Here is an 18859-nt window from a genome sequence, read left to right as displayed (position 1 = left end):
GAACTTTCATTTGCGTGGTTTATAATTGTATGTCTTCTCTCATTGACATCTATGAGAAAGGGTTTTGTCTGGCTTTACTTGCCAGGATCTCCCAAGTACCAAATACAGTGCCTCACACAAAACAGGTACTCAATATTTGAATAATTCTGAATTCAAAGAATTCAACTGTCAAACTAAAGAATTAAGGAAAATGAGAATATTATGTTGTCCTGAAGACTGTGTGCAAAGCTTTTCTAAAAGAGGAATCTCACAGCTTTACATCTTTCTATTTTTAAATAAAAATAAATGAATTAAACTTTCTATTGAATAAATCAGGAGAGAATGAATGAAAAAAGTAATGAAACAAAATCAGAATTTTCAAAAAGGCCAGTAAAATAGTTACCCACAAGGCTAATCAAAGGACAAAGAAAACCAAAATGCATGTTTGGAATAAATAAAGTGATGTAACAACAGATGAAATAAACTGAAAATATGGTAAAACACTATGCACAGTTCTGACGAAATACATTAGAAGATCTAAAATGGACACTTTTCTAGGACAATGAAAAGCCAAGCTTTTAAAAAAAAAAAATCTGAATAGCAACTATGATTGAGTATATACGTAGGTTCACCCTACAGTCTACTCTTCTGTATGTTTAGATTTTATAAATAAAATGTTTAAAAATATATTTTCAAGAAGTAATGATTTCCCCTGTCTGCTAAGGACTAAATTTGCTCAACACTAACAGCAGCTAACAAGTCGATCCAACCAACACACAGGAAATGTCCAGTAAAGGGGTCCCAGATTGGTACAGCAGGGTTTAGCCGACTCGGGTGGTAGGGCAAGGAGGATTCCGCTCGCCGCACCCGGAGCGCCACGCGCCTGCGCAGGTGAGGCTGCTCCGCGGGCTGCTAGAGGGCGGAAGCGCGGCTGCCCCGAGCCACGTGACCAGGGGTGGGCGGGGCGGGGCGCGCGGGACGTGCCGCCGCGTAGTCGCGGGCTGAATGGGCGGCGGCGGAGCTTGTGTGCCTCCCTGAGGGTGCTGCTCGGCGGGGACCCGAAGGTTGCATGTCTCTCCGCAGCCGGACCGTGACGCCGGCGGCTGCGAGAACGTGGCGGCGGCGAAGGCAGAGGGCAGCCGGAGGCGGGCCGGGAGCCCCTTCCCGAGGCTGACGGCCCCCGGCTACGCGAGAGTCATGGCATCGCTGGCGGATCGAGTCCGGGGCAACGGGCGCATCGCCGCCGGGCTCCTGCTCAACCTCCTGGTGTCCATCTGCATTGTGTTCCTCAACAAATGGATCTACGTGCACCACGGCTTCCCCAACGTGAGCCTGACCCTGGTGCACTTCGTCGTCACTTGGCTGGGCTTGTACGTCTGCCAGAAGCTGGACATCTTTGCCCCCAAAAGCCTGCCGCCTTCCAAGCTCCTGCTCCTGGCCCTCAGCTTCTGTGGCTTCGTGGTCTTCACCAACTTATCCCTGCAGAATAACACCATAGGCACCTACCAGCTGGCCAAGGCCATGACCACGCCGGTCATCATAGTCATCCAGACCCTCTGCTACAAGAAAACCTTCTCCACCAAAATACGGCTCACGCTGGTGAGTGGCTTCAGCCGGGTGAGGTGCGCCTCTGACAACTCACCTGGACCATCTTTCTCCCCCCGGGGAAGTGTGAATGAGGGAAGTAACCTCGCGCCATCCTCTTTCCCATGATCCTAAAATCCACACTTGAGTCATTTGTGAACTTCACGCTTATTTGGGAAAGGTGACAAAAAGCCTTCTTGGCGCTCTGTTGGGCTTTCAGCAGAGTAGAGTGTACCTGTGTGAGTTTTAGTAACTACTGTTTGGTGGAAATCCTTATGCTCTGATTTCTGAGTAAGAAAGAAAGCTGTATTGAGTGATGCAAATCTGTATCAGGTTAAGTGGAAAATCTCAAACTGACTTTATGATAAACGTTAAATGTCTCTCCGGATATGGTTGCATTGACATACTGCAGAGATTCATAGTCTTTACATAAAAAAAGATGGGCTAAAATAATCTTAGTACTTCATAACTTACAGAACTTAAAATCTTAATGCTTTTGCTATACCCTTGCGTTTATATATTGTTTAGACACTAGTTTTGTAGTCCATTTACTCCGATGTGCTCGCATGTGGTATTTTCATGCAAAGTGCAATGCATCGACTCATTGTTTTACTCAGAATTTTAGATAAAATTAAATGTGAACAAAAATATAGAATTATTTTATTCAACTTTGAGGAAGTAGGATTAACAGTTCTTTTTTTTTTTTCACATGGAAGAATATTTGTAGAGGTTCATTGTTTCCTAGTGACATTTTTATGGTTAACCTTGCAAGACACTGTGAGAGGAATACTAATTTTATGTCTCATAAATTTAATCTGAACAACGTTTACCTCTTTTTCTTTACAGATTCCTATAACTTTAGGTGTAATCCTAAATTCTTATTACGATGTGAAGTTTAATTTCCTTGGAACGGTGTTTGCTGCTCTTGGTGTTTTAGTTACATCCCTTTATCAAGTGGTTGGTAATTTTTTTTTTTTTCTTTATGTGCCTTTTAGCAGATTTCATAAATTTTGAAGCTGTGCCTCAAGGTTTAGGCAATACAGTATAGAAACAATAGACTGTTGGGAAGAAAGCATATTTGCATAAATTGTCTGACTCAAGTCGAAGAGAAGAAAGGAGACAGAAACGTGGGTGTATAGTGTTCACCAGGTATCTCCCAACTTGTTTGTAAGTGTATAATACCCACACTTTACAGTCTGAGCTTCGGGTGATGGTATAATGTTTTTTGGGAAATCCTTATAAAATGAGTAATGAGACTTTTTTACTTGAGGATTGTGTTCACGGGTTTTATCATTTACTCTTTAATTATTATGTTAATATGAAGGAATAAGTACAGATCCAAAAAATTGAACAGGAAAGGAAAATTTCAGATTTATAAATCTTTGCCTCAAGATGTGCTGCTGTTACAGCTTGTATATTCTAATTATTTGTCTCTGTCAGTATTTTATAGCAATGAGTATTTCACTTCTTGCACTAGCCTGATGCCTTGCCTGTGGGAGGCATTTACTGAAAGCTTGTTCATGGATTTATTTACTTCATTACCGTAAAATCTCAACAAGTATTTTTTGTTTGTTTCTTATATAGTGGGGAAAGAATAATGAATGGCGAAAGGTACAGTGAAACAGTATTTTCTCTATACTGAAGACCTTGGACTGAAAATTCTGGGTGTGCCTGCATGGGGAATCAGAGCCAAATGTGTGATCAACTTTACTTTGTTCACAAGCATCCACTAGTTGTAAACTAAGGCATTTTTATTATGAATGTTAGGAATTTAATAATGCAGCCTTAGCATATTCTAGTACTGGTTAGTTCAGAAACATTGTTATGTGAAAATTCTGAGGTTGAATAAATTTCTTAGTGGCAGAGAAGCAGTTTAAATACAAGAGAGCAGTGACATGAAAGGATGGAGTACCCACTCAGTCTTGTCACTTGGCCCCAAGATATTCTTTTACTACAGAGAGAAATCAGAGGAAGTTCAGGTTTGTGCTTTAAGAAAACTGCATTTGGGCATACTTCAATGAGTTTAAATTTTTAATTAGATACTATTTATCTTTTTTTGTTAAATGGACTTTTTTTTGATTCAGTATGAATTATTTGTTAGAGCAAGAAATTTTATTTGTTGAATGTTAGAATTTCTTGTATCCTTTATGTATAACTTCAATTCAGAGTACTCACAGTACTCACTGGCCATGCCAATATGACCATTTTTGTTCAGAGAAGTTTCAAAATTGCTATAGATTGGAATCAAAGAATTCTGAATTTCTCAGGTAGATATTTGAAATGAGATTGACCAAGGAATGATTGTAGACTAGACTAAGTTATGGGCAAAGTTTTTGATTATTGGTAAGTGGTAAAAGTATGGTTACAGAATAGACGTATCCCCCAAAAAATTCATTTTAAGGAAAGTTGTATTTTCCTATTGTGTCCTTGTGTAATTTCCAAGTTATTTCTTCTCATACTACTATGGCATTGAAAGGAATTAAGAGATGAGTTAAGAGCTGAATGAGTTAAGATGAATTAAGAGCTGTTAGATTTAGTTGTAGAAAGACGATTGAGTCTTTCATCCATTCAGCAGACATTTCTTCTGCTTTATACTCAACCTTGATACAGAGATGAAAAGCAGCTATAATCCAGTATCGAAGAAATACATGGAGAAAGCTGATCACAGGTAGTATAGCTCAGGGTATGAGGAAGATTCTGAGGAACATCACGGAAAGAGACTGTTCTGCAAGAAGGTGGTGGTGGGGTAAGGCTCTATGGGAAAGTTCAAATTGAAGAACGCATAGGAATTTGCTTAGCAGAGAAATATAGCAGAGGTCTTTCTTTGCAATGATGTGTGAAAATACAGAGAATTTTTGGAGAAGTTGGTTCTTTTGGTGAGACTGGACTGTAGTTGCATGGTGGAAAGACAAGGCTGAGAGGTGGGTGAGACCAGAGGGCCGAGTCTTGAGTATCACGTGGAGGAAGTGTGCCCTTTATCTTGCAGGCACCAGGACAGGAGTTCAGAGAGGGCAGTGACTTGATCATTCCCTGTGTTCTAGAAACTTCTGGGGGCAGTGAAGGATGAATAAGAGGGAAGACAGGTTGACAGGCAGAGCAGTCAGGAAGTGCTCCATGGTTTAAGGGGAAGACTGGAAGGACATGAACAAGGATAGTGGTCCTGGACATGGAAAGGAAAAAACAAACTCCAGACACCTTTTGGAGAAAGAGTTAGTAAGACCCAACTGAATGTGAGAGTGCAGAGCCTACTGAAAATGAGTCTGATCCTTGGAGGAGATTATATCATGAATTATTGGAGCAACACAGGAGGAGCTCATTTGGGGAAAATAGTAATCAGCTTAATCTTAAATAAGCTCCTGCAGATGATCTAAGTGAAATGGTCAATAAGCTGTTAAAGGAGTGACCTAAAGGATGCTCAAGGAAGAAGGTCAGAGCTCTAGGTGTCAGCGGATAGGAAAAGATAAGTTGGGGAGGTCAAAGGAAAGCCAGACATCTCCCTTACAGATAGAAGGAAGAGGTGAGTGAGAAAGGCGCACAACCAGAGGTCAAGTTCTTCCAGGAGCAGTTGCAGGTTCTGCAGAGGGCTCCAGCTGGAAGGGGGCCGAGGGCAGTCCATCAGCGTGGCCGCTGGAGGTGAAGGTGCCCTGTCTGGGAGCAGTTTCATGCGAAGGGTGACCGCAGAAGTCAGGCTGCACTGTAGTGAGGGCAAGTGGAGGCCTGAGAGTCCCCACCCTTCCAGGCCTGCTAGCTCGTGTCAGATGCGCAGCAGCCCATCGAGGCTGCTAAGGCCACGCGGGGCTGTGCATACACCCTCTGCATTCATTTTCGCTCACTGTGGTGTCCCAAGCAAAAGAATCAACTCTTTGTCCTTCATGTTCACAACAGACTCTTATTAAGGCTGGCAGGAGTATGCTTCACATTTCCCGCTCTTCTGTTTTTGTCTTGGTGAATTTCTATAGACTTAGCATTTGTGTAACAGGATACCCGGACCTACAGGAAAAAGAATTATGTAGGAGCAGTTACTCAAAAAAGCCGGGCTGTTCTTGCCAGGTCTTATATTCAGACAGTCCTATCAAACTTACTTTAAAACCTCTTTTTCAGTTACATTTGTGAAGCATTTTGAGAACTGAAAGGGTTTGAGGCTGTGGAGTGTCTGTTCTAAGGATAGCCTTTTCAGGGGTTGTGATTATCTGTAGTTTATTGGGGGGGATTATTTGCAGAAAAGTCAGCCATAGAGAGGGAAGTTCCTTCTACTCTGCCACTGATTGAGCTTTCTGAAGTTAACGAAAAGCCCTCACATACCTTTCTGACCACACACGTTGGTGGCCACCTGGGATAAATGAGGTTTCTGTTAGTCTCCAGTTAAGAGTCCGCCCTGCCTCCCAGTCTTCATTTTGGGGGCCATTTTTAGAAAGAAATGAAGTCTGACAGTGCATATGTGTTCCTGCTTATCCTGCTTATGAAGATTAGCCTGCTTATTCCTGCTTATAAATATCCATTCCTGCCTAATTTTCCCAAGATCTCTGATACCTATGCATTGATTTTCCATATTTACTAGGATCTGGAGGGAAGAGAGGATTTTTTTTCCTCCTTTCATAGTAAGAAGAAAATTGATGACCAGACATGGAATATAGAAAACTCCTTTTATCCAAGGAGCTTTAAGGATATACATATATATTATTGATCTTTGAAATCTTAGGCGTTTCCCCTCCCCTCAGCTCTGCCCGTCATTCCCATGTTTGTGGCCAAAGTTGCATCTTTGCTTTGTTGAGTGCCTCTATTTTTGTCTGCCTAACTTGTTCTCTCTTCTGAATTTCAGTGGGTGGGAGCCAAGCAGCATGAATTGCAAGTGAACTCGATGCAGCTACTGTACTACCAGGCCCCGATGTCGTCTGCCATGTTGGTGGTCGCTGTGCCCTTCTTTGAGCCGGTGTTCACAGAAGGAGGAATATTCGGTCCCTGGTCAGTCTCTGCTTTGGTAAGTTCTCATTGTTTGGGTGGGTGTCTAAGAAACAAGGCAGTAATAATTATTGATGCGATTTTTAGTTTTCAGAGTGCTAGCTCAGATCCATTCTCACGTTTAATCTTTATAATCACATGTTAAGGGAGGCAAAGTATAAGATTATTCTTTTTTTGTAATTTATTATTTATTTAGTTAGTTATTTTGGGGCTGTTCAGGGTCTTTGTTGCTGCGCAGGCTTTTCTCTAGTTGCGACAGACAGGAGCTAATCTCTAGTTGCGTTGCTCGGGCTTCTCTTGTGGAGGTGGGCTCTGGGGCGTGCGGCTTCAGCGGTTGTGGATGTCGGCTCAGTAACTGGGTCTCTCGGTCTCTAGAACACAGGCTCAGTAGTTGTGCTTGGGCTTAGTTGCTCCGAGGCATGTAGGATCTTTCTGGACCAAGGATTGAACCTGTGTCTTGTGCATTGGCAGGCGGATTCTTTACCACTGAGCCACCAGGGAAGCCCAAAGATTATTCTTTAGATGAAGAAACTGAAGCAGAGAAAGATGAAGGGACTAGCTTAGGGTGCAACAGCTAGTCAGTGGCAAAACCAGGACTAGAATTCAGGTCTTCTGATGCCTGGCTACTATGCTAAGCATGCCTCTTTGTTGTCCAGTAGCTGAGTTGGGTCTGACTCTTTGCGACCCCATGGACTACAGCACGCCAGGCTTCCCTGTCCTTCACCATCTCCTGGAGCTTGCTCAAACTCTTGTCCATTGAGTCAGTGATGCCATCCAACCATCTCACCCTCTGTCGCCCCCTTCTCCTCCTGCCTTCAGTCTTTCCCAGTATCACATCGGCCCTTCACATCATCAGGTGGCCAATGTACTGAAGCTTCAGCTTCAGCATCAGTCCTTCCAGTGAATATTCAGGGTCGATGTCCTTTAGAATTGACTGGTTTGATCTTGTTGGCTAAGAGACTCTCAAGAGTCTCCTCCAGCACCACAGTTTGAAATCACCAGTTCTTCGGCACTCTCCTTTCTTATGGTCCAACTCTCACATCCATATATGACTACTGGAAAAACCATATTGGCTTTTCCACTATGGCTGCAGTCATCTTCCACAGTGATGCCAGGCTATAGCCCACAAATATTTTGGGCATTTATTTTTTTATAATGAAAATATAGCCTTATTTTATTGTAATAATGTAAGTAGTTCATACTATATATATATAGTATATATTTTTGAACATACATAAAATTATAAAGTGAAAGTCCCCTTGAATCCTGCCACACTAGGATAATCACCTTTACCACTTTGGTAATGATCATTTCATGGGTCCTTTTGTATCCAGAGATACATGCATGTGTGTATATGTTTAATTTAATTTATATATAACCATATTACTTATGCTGTTTTTATCCTGGATTCCTTTTCCTCAGCCCCGCTACCCATACACACTTCTTCATCCCATTACCCAACCCCTTCTCCTTGAAGTCAGTCATGTTAACATTCTAGTGTTTGTTCTTGCATATTTTTCTCTGTGCTGTACATGCCCTCATATAAACACGTACTACATGCACAAGCATACATACATGCATGTATACCTAAATTATACACTTGTTTCTTTTACAGAAGTGGGATCATATTCCACAGATTTTCTTTTTTTTAGAAATTCAAACAAGTCCTTACTGGGGCCCCTGCGGTGTTTGCAGGGACTTAGGATTTTCTGTGTCTTGCTTTTCTCACCAAACAATGTCTCATAAAAACATCTTCACATCATTCTTTTGATGCCTGTAAAATAGTTCCAGTTCTTAACTACCATGAGCAGTATTGCAGTAAACAGCCTTGTACATGTGGCCTTAACGAACTGGTACTTTTTATTCTGTGGAATAGTCTTAGAATGGGATTGCCAGATCAAAGGGGTCTGTACTTTGGGTGCGTTGTTTTAATAAAGTTAGAAAGTATAGTCCCCCGACTCAGGAACTTCTGCTTCCCGTATGTTAGACACAGGGCATGGGCATGTCTGTTTTGCTGGTGGTGTTAATTGATCAAACCACTGTAGTTTGGGCACCTTAGACTAGGAGGGGAGAGGCTTTATGTGCCTGGTCTTCTGACATTTAAAAATGAGGACCTCAGCAGAAAGACCAGAAATAAAGGTCAAAGGAACTAGAGCACAACCGTCTGAGGCCGCTGAGTAAGGGAGAATCACCTCCTCTCTTCTCGTCTCTAGGGGGCATCATTGTCTCAAAGGAGCGTGTGACTGTGTCTAATGATGTGAGGGTCATCAAGAAATAGGCTTGTGACATACTGTAAACTCTGTAAAATTAACAGTGATACTTTCCTAGAAACAATTTTTAAAATTTTAAGGGGCAGATTGCTCTTAGTTAAAAATTTAATGGGCCTCACTGTTGTTTTAAAAAAAAAAAATAAGGTATTACTGTTTCTAATTAAAAGACTGCAAATCCAACTCCCCTGATCCAGTTAGAACTGCACTGATTTAAAAACTGAGAAAACCCATAGGGGACAGAGTCTTCAAATATGACATGTTTTCTTTGGAATTTAAACTCCTTAATTATTCAAATTATAACTAATATTTTCTCTAAATTCTATTTCAACAGTAGATAATGGTTTTATAACCTTTTTTTTAGCTTTTTATTTTATATTGGAGTATAGTTGATTAACAGTGTTATGTTATTTTCAGGTATATAACAGAGTGATTCAGTTATACATGTATCTGTTGTTTTTCAAATTCTTTTCCCAATTAGTTGTTATAGAATATTGCAGAATTCTCTATGCTCTACAGTAAATCCTTGCTGGTTATCCATCTTCAATATGGCAGTGGGTACATGTCCATCCCAAACTCCCTAGCTATCCCTCCTCTGCACCCTTCACCCCTGGTAACCATGAGTTTGTTCTCTAAGTCTGTGAGCCTGTTTCTGTTTTATACAAAAGTTCATTTGTATCTTTTTTTTTTTAAAGATTCCGCATATAAGTGATACCATATGATCTTTCTCTATGTCTGTCTGACTTGTTTTCTAACTTTTAAAATGAAGTCGTGGGATATGTGTGGACAGAATGTCATGCAGTGGGACAGCCACATTGTCTCCCATCCTCAGCCAAGTGGCCTTACTCATGTCCCATGCACACACCTCGGCTTTTATTCCTCTGCTTTGACCCATACTGTTTCCTGCCCCGGTTATTTCTTTTTCTAATCCGAAGACTTTCTTGCTATTCCAGCCCAAAAGGACATCTCCTGTCTAGAGAAGCCTGCAAAACCTATTGTCTCTTTGCCTACTGATGGGGTTAGAGCTCAAGACTAATTTTCTTTTCTTGCCTGAGCTGAGCGTCTTGTATTGTACTGTTGTTTAGTCGCTCAGTTGTGTCTGACTCTTGCTGACACCGTGGACTGTCCATGGGAATTTTCAGGCAAGAATACTGGAGCGTGTTGTCATTTCCTTCTCTGGGGACTCATCCCGATCCAGGGATCGAACCCGCATCTCGTGCAAACCTCCTGCATTGCAGGCAGATTCTTTACTACTGAGCCACTGGGGAAGCTTCATTTGGTTAAGAGGTAGCACAGCAGAGCCAGTTAGGAGCAGAGACTCCAGAAGCGGACTGCCCTGAGTTTAGGTCCTGGCCCTTCCACTTACTAACTGTGTGTCTTAGGCAAGTTACTTGACCTCTTTGTGCTCTGTTTTCTTGACTGTAAAAAGGGAAAATATTTTTTTCTCTCATGGCTGTTTGCAACAATTAAATGAATTAATACATGTAATATATTTAGAACGATTCTTGTTGCTTAGTCAGCACTATGTAAATATAAGCTGTGAGTATATTGTAAAGATTTTTATGATGTCCTTGAGTGGTTTCTGAAATCTTTGAGGGCAAGAACCCATGGTGTCCCTTATAAGGCCTGGCCTGGTTTTGTGGATATCGAATGAACACCTACTGATTAAATTTAAATCAGAATAAAATGGGCAATTCAAAGGAAAAAAAGGTGTGGGAGGATATATGCCATTGTATTAACTCTGGTGAGTGGTTGGGATTATAAGAATTCCTTATGAGTTCTCTTCACAGGGAAAAATATTTTTTCTATATGTTTAATTTTGTATATATGTGGATGGTAGATGTTCTCTATTCTTGCTGTGGTAACCATTCCGTAATGGCTTGTTCATGGTTTAGTCGCTCAGTTGTGTCCGACAGCTGCGACCCCATGGACCTGTCAGGCTCCTCTGTCCATGGATTCTCCGTCCATGGATTCTCCAGGCAAGAAGACTGGAGGGGATTGCCATTTTCTTCTCCAGGGGATCTTTCCCACCCAGGAATCGAACATGGGTCACCTGCATGGCAGGCAGATTCTTTACCGACTGAGCTACAAGGGAATCCTGTTTCGTAATGTGTGTAGGTCAAATCATGATGCTGTATGCCTGAAACTTACGCAGAGCTGTGTCAGTTACATATCAATAAAAGTAGAAGGAAAAAAATGCCTTCTGTTCTTTTTGCTCATCTTTATTTTCTAATTTTTCCATGATGAATATATATTACTTTTATAATAAGAAATTATTAGAAAATAAGTTTTCACTGGATAGATAAGGAAAACTAACCTGGAAATTTACATTCAGAGTCAGCATATTGTTGAAGGAATTTTCCATTGCATTTTGTAGACAAAATTGCAGTTTCAAATACTGCTCATTCTGCTTTTTTACCCTCAGTTCTTGCTTTCTCCAAACTTGATTATCTCTTTTTAAAAATCTTATTTTGGGAAATTCCCTGGCAGTCCAGTGGTTTGGACTCCAGGCTTCCACTGCAGGGGGTCCCAGTTTTGGTACCCTGGTCGGGAAACTAGGATCCCGAAAGGCACTGTGGTGCGGCCAGAAAAAAGTCTTTGCTTTTAATGGTTGATAGAAGTGCTTGATGAAGTGTATTTTCAGTTGATGATTGTAATTATTGCAGCTGCTTTTCATTAATGATTCTTTTGGTTTATTTGTAGCTGATGGTCCTGCTCTCTGGAGTAATAGCTTTCATGGTGAACTTGTCGATTTACTGGATCATTGGGAACACTTCACCAGTCACGTATCCTTTTCTTAACAGTTCACAAATGCATAGTCTTGTATATTCTCCAAAACTCTGTCATATTGATTTCCTTATTTGAGTCTCACACTTACTGTTGCATGGCCTAAATTGAGTAGAGTGGGTTATTTTTAGTCTTTATGGAGACAAACTGAACTGGGGAGATGGGTTAGCTTTCTGTATCATAAATGCTTTTGAATTTTCTTAAGGAATAGGTGAGCTTTTCCCTTATCAGAATTAATGCAGAGCACCACTCCTTGCACATAAACATTTGTTGAGTGAATACTGAGGTAAATACTTAGGTTTCCCATCACCTTTCAGTTATTGAGAGTTTGATAATATTACAAAGGAGTGGTTAACCTAAGTAACAACAATTTCAGACCAGTCACTCTGAGTTGTGAGTTTATTTTTGTACTTGTTTGGCTGGGTGTGCCTGCTTTTCTCAATATTACTTCACATCAAGAAGTGAAGTCATCACTTGAAGATCTTAATCAAACGCAGCTGCCCACTTTTAGCATTTCACTCATAATGAGTGAACGCTGAGCTGTCCATAAATATAGAAGCAGCCTATTTGACAGCTATCAATAAATAACAGCAGTTCTAATAGTAATAATTCAAAGGAGACAAAAACAACACTTACTAAATGTTTCTTCTGTGCCCGGCACTGTTTGAAACACCTTCTGTGTATTAACATTTAGTTTTTATAGCAGCTCAATGAAGTAAATTCTGTCTCTATCCTGCAGAAGAGGAAGTGGAGGTGCAGAGGGGTTGAATAACTCATTTGGAGTCACCTGGCCAAGAAGTATGATGTCCAGGTCTGAACCTGGGTGGTCTAGCCAGGACTTGTGCTGCCAGATCAAGGCATCCAGTGTGTGCCCTAACTAAGAACATCCATTCATTCATTCAACAAATATTAACTAAATGCCCACTGTGAACCATTCCTTGACTTAGTAAATATTCACATACTGAGTATCCAGTGCATGTCAGGCATTTAAGATACAGTGGTGAACCGAAGAGACAAAAATCTGCTCTCATAGGCTTAAGTTCTGGGGAGAAAGGCTATAAAGAAGAAAAATGTGCATGTGCGGTGTTAGATAGTGTTAAGTGATAAGGAGAAAAAGATGAAGCAGCGAAGGGGTTGTGAAATATTGGGTGAAGTTTTACGGAAGGTAGTCAGGAAGGCCTTGCAAAACGGATACTTTTGAATAAGGACCTGAAGGAAGTGAGGCTGCTCCACGCAGAGGGGGATGGATAGCATGGCCAGGCAGAGGGAACAGCAGGCGAGAGGCTGAAAGGAACAAGAAACCTGTGTGGCTGGAGCAGGGGGAACACAGGGTGGCTTTAGGAGGACTCAGAGTAACAGGGGGTCAAACTGGGCAGAGCTTTTTATGAGATGTGACGCCACTGAGCAGGGACATGACATGATTTTAGGTCTGTTTTGGTAGGATCCCCCTGGGCTATTGCGTTGAGAACAGGCAAGGCAAAGATTTTCAACCTCAGTGCTACTGACCTTTTGATCCAGACAGTTCTTTGTTGCAGAGGCCTGTCCTGTCCATTGGAGGATCTTCAGCAGCATTTCTGGCCTCCACTCACCAGATGCCTCTAGCAGCCTTTTCCCCAATTATGAAAGCCAAACACGGGTCCTTGCCCAGAAGCCAGAATCACTCCCAGTTGAGAACTGCTGCTCTGAAACGGGCAAGAGGCGAAGGGGAGCCGACGGCTGCCGCTGCAGTACGCTAATTTAGAAAGCTCGCTGGTTTGGTACCGGAGCGACCCAGTGGACGCAGTGAGAAGTGACTGGACTCTGGGTCTCTTTCCAAGTAGAGCCAGCAGGTTTTGCAGGCAGATTGGATGTGGAGAATGAGAGGAAAGAAGATAGACCCACCCAGTGTTGAGCCTGGGCCCCTGGTGGAGGAGGTGTGGAGGCGGGGAGGAAGACCAGGTACTCGGTTTGGGGTGAAACAAGTCTGAGTTCAAGATCGAGGTCTTGGCCGCAGGTGTTCTGGAGAGAGTTGGCGGTGTGTAGGTGTGGTTTGAAGCAGTGAGTCTGGCTGACATTCCTAAGCACACAGGTAGAGGAAAAAAAGGTGTCTAAAGACCGGGTCCTAGGTCACTTCGGTGCTTAGACTGCGGAGCTGACAGGAGCCAGGCAGAAGGGGCAGTGAAGGGGCAGTCGAGGTGGAAGGAAGGAGGAGAGGGTGTAGAAACCCAGTGAGGAGGAGGGGAGTCAGCTGTGTCCCAGGCTGCTGCCAGCTCACGTTCAGGTAACTGAGGAAGGGCTTGTGAGGTGGAGGCGCTGGTGATTTTGACAAGAACTTCAGAGTGCCCATGTGGAAGCCGACTGGAAGACAGTGGAGAATTAGAGGAGGCGGAGATGTTGAGTATTGATTGCTCCTGTTTGTTTGGTTTTTTTTTTTTCTGATTTACAAAAGGATTCACTGAAGAATTTCTTTAAATTTGCCTTTCCTCTCATATAAATGTCTTTAACAGACCTTGAGCACTTAAAGGCCGAGGAGTAAGGCAATGCTGACATGTGGGAGCCAGTGCACGTGAAGATAGGTCAGAGTTGAAAATGAAGCCTTTTTATTACGGTTATAATTAACGTCCTGGAGAAGGCCCTCTGTCCCACAGGAGAATTACCCCTTTGAGGCAGGCAGGTACCCCGGTGAGCTGGCGTGTGCTCTCCTGCCCAGAAGGAACTTCCTGGTTGCTCAGCTGGGCTCCGAACAGAGGAGGGAACCTGGCCGCTGAGGTGCAGGTGCAGCCCTGCCGCTGCCTCCGCGAGCGGTGGGAGGCCTCTGGTGCCACTCTCATCATTTATGAAATGGGGTCATGGTACCTGCATGATTGGGTTGCTGTAAGTGTCTGAGAGAACATGTGTCCAGCACCTGGCCAGTGCTTATTAGGTGTAGGTACCGCTGTTAATGGGCTTCTCTGGGAGCTCAGCTGGCGTAGAATCCGCCTGCAATGCAGGAGACCCCGGCTCCATTCCTGGATCGGGAAGCTCGCCTGGAGAAGGGATAGGCTAACCCACTCCAGCATTCTTGGGTGTCCCCGGTGGCTCAGACAGTAAAGAATCTGCCCGCAATGTGGGAGACCAGGGTTCAGTCCCTGGGTGTGGAAGATCCCTTGGAGGAGGGCATGGCAACCGATTTTTGCCTGGAGAATCCCCAGGGACAGAGGGGCCTGGCAGGCTACAGTCCGTAGGGTCACAAGAGTGAGACACAGCGGAGCGGCTCAGCGCAGCGCAGCGCTGCTGTGACTAGCTCACATACAGGACCTTGCCGGCGGCTCGCAGCCTTGTGTGTGCTCGCTTAGTTAATCCTCGCAGTGACGCCGGGGCAGGGTGGTAGCTGTTTCTAGTATTGTTACCAGGAAGAGTCCATGGGTACGTATCAGACATCTGAAATGTAATAAAGTACTAGTTCATGCAGGAGAAACTATTGAAAATTCAGTAAGAATAGTTTATAAGGTGCCAGTTGTGTCTTTAGTTAGCCTCTTAAGTGAACAGTGATTTGGAAATGCCTTCATCCAGCGGCAAGTTACAGGCAGTAAAGTCAACTCAGACCTGGACTTTAGAGTTAAATAGACCCATCTGTGTTTGACCTCTGGCTCTGCCACTTACTGATTCTGTGATCTAAGTTACTTAAAATCCTCGAGCCTCCACTTTTGTAAATGAGAAGAATGCTATTGCAGTGAAGGGAAATGTGATGCTTAAATATTAGAAAACGGTGTTAGATGTGCACCCGGGGAGTGCCTGGCATGCCGCTGGTGCTCAGAGCTAGCCCGCCCCTGTCCCTGATTCCCCCCCAGACTTAAGCACACTGGCTGTGTTGGCCTTGAGTCAGCCCTCTGGTGCCTCACACGGCTCACCTCATTTGCCAAGGGAAGTTTTGAAATGGCTCCATAAAAGAGCATCACAAATCGCTCCACGAAAGAACCTCTCTGTACTCTGTTCTGAATCCCTTTCCCAATTTGTATCGCAGCCCCTTTTCTCTTCTTTGGGGAGGTCGGCAGGGAGAGTTGAGGGAGTCTCCAGTCTCTGCTTAATTACTAAAAGCTACCCGCAGAAACTAGGATTCGCCCAGGACTTCACTGAAGCTCCTGTTCTTTAGACTTGGGAGCTGCTCTTCAGTCTGTTTCATGTGCTTCTCTCCAGCCGTAGGAAGCCTTTGCCTCGTGTGTGTGTGTGTGTGTGTGTGTGTGTGAGAGAGAGGAGCGAGAATATAAAACATCTAGCTTGTTATTCCTTTTTATCCTTATCTATAAACCTCAGCTATAACATGTTTGGACACTTCAAGTTCTGCATTACTTTATTTGGAGGATATGTTTTATTCAAGGATCCACTGTCAATTAATCAGGGTCTTGGCATGTTATGTACATTATTTGGTATTCTTGCCTATACCCATTTTAAACTCAGTGAACAAGAAGGAAGTAAGAGTAAATTGGTGCAGCGTCCTTAATGAAGTTTTTGTAGAGAAAAAGTTGTCTGAAGACAACAAAAAAAGTATCAGGTGGACAAATTACTTTCAAAGAAGAAATGAAAATTATGTTGCAACATTAATTAAATGATTGTTTACAGAAAGTCATGCAAAGGAAATTTTATTCATAAATATGACTTACTTGAGAATTTTCTGGTGGTCCAGTGGTTGAGACTCCATACTTTCACTGCCAAGGGTGCAGGCTCAATCCCTGGTCAGGGAGCTAAGATCCCGCAAGCTGTGTGGCACGACCAAAAAATAATAATAACAAAGTTAATTAAAAAGTAAAATAAATATAACTTTCTCTTGTAGAGTACCTTTTGAGAAAAACTTTATCCTCTAAAGCATGGCTCATGGTTCTTTTTCAAGGTTGTTCTATGAAGTATATAGATTGGTTTGATTATATCAAATGAAGTACCTGAAATTAAAGTTTTATAATGGTGACAAAGGATTTTAGATCACTGTACCACAAATGTGTAATGGCTTTTAAGGAAGGACACATAGGATGCCTCTACTTGCTCACAGGTGGTCCCCAATATGAGTTGTATTATAATTGAAGCCAAAGTGTTCAAGTCAGAATTTAAAGCTAGCATTTTATTTTAGTTGTTTTAGTATAACTTCTTGCTTTTTTCCTTTACAGAAATGACATATGATTGCTAGAAAGCAAAGTGCAGTAAAGGAGACCATAAGGCAAAAACCAGTTCTAGAAGTATTATTCCTCTAGTAGAAAGTGAATGTAAGAAGTTAATGTTATATAAAGAAACAAAACTACAGTTTCTATGGGTGTTCTCTTGATGAGCTCTCAGGGAACTCTAGAAACTGTACATGAAGTTCAAAAATAAAAGAGCTCCATGTTTAAATGACTCAAAGAAAAGACTACAGGAGAAACTGAGCAGGTTTCTTCTTATCCTGCTGACTGTTCTCCGGGCTTCTTTGAGCAACTCATGTCAATAATTGCTTAAGACTACCTCCCAGCCATCACTCCCCCACACCCACATGTGAGGTGTCTGTGGAACTTTCTTTGACACTGAAGGGTCAGAAGTGAATTGTGTCAGCCTTTCTAAGTGGGCTGAGCAAGTCAAGGTAGATACTATCAGAGATTAAGCAGAAACTTGGTGAAGAAATGAGGAAAGATTTGAAAGAGAAGTAGAGAAATAGTCAATATTTAACAAGTTCCATGAATTTTTTAAAGGGATAATTAAATAAGTTCTAGGGGAAATACATGATTTTACTTAAGAATATAATAGTGTCACATATTGAACTGCCAAATCTATTCCTGGCTTCCCACTCTTGACATTTGAGCACCCAAAGCAGTTGTTGATACCCTCTCACAATAAATTGACTGAGCCAGAAAATCCCTCTTATAATAATTCTTTTTCTAAATGTTATTTAGAAACTTCAAGTGAGAGAAACCGCTCTCTGGAGGATGAAACGTCACATGTATAAAAATGCACCTTTTAGGACCATTTTTTTTTTCCCCTGGCCTATTTGAAATGAAAAGCCTCACTGAAAATCAGTTTTGACAGAATTTCAATGTATCAGTCAGTCTGTTGTGTGATTTTTATATGTGGTGTTCTGTTACTGTTTTAAATACTTTTGGTTCTTCTCAGTTTCCCAAAGATACATTTTATTGTGCTAAGAAATACAAAGCAATTTGTCTTGCTAGATGAGCTTCAGGAGTCAAGTTTGTCTAAACAATGTTCTCTGTGTTTTAAATGAACATATAATTGTTTCCCAAAAGCTGGAGAAAAGTACTTCAGTATTTCAGAGGGTCATGCGACTTCTGTGCGCTAACAGCTGAGTCGATTTGTGCTATTTACAGATTCTTCTTAACTGTAAATACAACTTGGGAGTTATAATAAATGTTGGGGGAGAGTTGTAATAAATGACTGATGTCAATAGGAATTCAAGGAAGGCTGGAGCAAGATAGGGCGGGGTGGGGTGGTTGTTTATCTATAAGTGAATAAAATATATACTACTGGAACTAGAGTCTGATAAACATTTTTTTGCCCTGAAGACTGTCTTCCCTTTGAAAAGGAAATTCCTGGGGGGAAAATGTACCAGATAATGAGGACCAACCACGGAGACAAACCAGAAATTCTGTGCTATGGAAGAAAACATGCTGGCTGGCCTTTTGTTAAGGATGTAATTGCACTTGTTTTTTTATTGTATGTTAGATGACCATACTGCAGTTTTTACCTGTTATAAATAAAGAGAACCTGATGTTTTTACTTTCCAATTGCATGTTAGAACTAGTAGAGGAAGGATGGCATCTGTGTGTATGCCGGAGTGACGCTGGCCTGTCCAGCTCCCAAATCTGCATCCACTAAGGAAACAGGAGAAGGGGACGACAGAGGATGAGATGGTTGGATGGCATCACTGACTCAATGGATATGAGTTTGAGCAAACTCAGGGAGATGGTGAGGACAGGGAGGTCTGGCTTGCTGCAGTTCATGGGGTTGCAAAGAGTCGGACACGATTTAGGGACTAAACAGCAACAACAAAGAAAGTCCTTATCTCTTTTAAAAGAACGTAAAGGAGGGACATCCCTGGTGGTCCAGTGGTTATGAACCTGCCTGGCGGTGCAGGTAGTGTGGGTTCGATCCCTGGTCAAGGACCTCAGATCCCACATGACTTGGGGCATCTAAGCCTGTGCCACACTACTAATCCCGCAGACCACAACTAGCGTCCGTGCGCCACAAGGGAGATCCGATGTAACCAAATAAGTCAAAAAATAAATATTTTTATAAATAAAATCACATAAAGAAGAAACTCTCTTCTCTGTGAAACAAAGCAAACTTTCTCC

At 42.3% G+C, this 18859-nt stretch overlaps 1 protein-coding gene across 2 annotated transcripts; it reads left to right on the top strand.

Moving 5' to 3' along the window:
* The first annotated feature begins 958 nt into the window (after positions 1 to 958).
* Positions 959 to 18037, top strand: SLC35E3 (solute carrier family 35 member E3). 2 transcript variants are annotated; one of them, XM_065934670.1, is made up of 5 exons: positions 959 to 1578; positions 2410 to 2520; positions 6383 to 6541; positions 11493 to 11575; positions 15849 to 18037. In XM_065934670.1, exons 1-5 carry the CDS (start codon positions 1177 to 1179, stop codon positions 16033 to 16035), a joined length of 942 nt encoding a protein of 313 aa, XP_065790742.1. In that variant the 5' UTR covers positions 959 to 1176; the 3' UTR covers positions 16036 to 18037. The 2 variants fall into 2 exon arrangements, with proteins under 2 accessions (XP_065790742.1, XP_065790744.1); XM_065934672.1 differs by lacking the exon at positions 2410 to 2520.
* Positions 18038 to 18859: the final 822 nt, after the last annotated feature.

The sequence above is a fragment of the Muntiacus reevesi genome, chromosome 4, assembly GCF_963930625.1.
Source record: "Muntiacus reevesi chromosome 4, mMunRee1.1, whole genome shotgun sequence".
Classification (NCBI taxonomy): Eukaryota; Metazoa; Chordata; class Mammalia; order Artiodactyla; family Cervidae; genus Muntiacus; species Muntiacus reevesi.
The sequence above is the reverse complement of the archived record's forward strand: the minus strand, read 5'-3'. Positions and strand labels throughout refer to the sequence as shown.

Coding starts and splice junctions, on each gene's coding strand:
- SLC35E3 (XM_065934670.1), top strand. CDS start 1,177: ATGGCATCGCTGGCGGATCGAGTCCGGGGCAACGGGCGCATCGCCGCC. Junction 2,521..6,382: donor TTACATCCCTTTATCAAGTG/GTTGGTAATTTT, acceptor TCTGAATTTCAG/TGGGTGGGAGCCAAGCAGCA. Junction 6,542..11,492: donor CCTGGTCAGTCTCTGCTTTG/GTAAGTTCTCAT, acceptor GTTTATTTGTAG/CTGATGGTCCTGCTCTCTGG.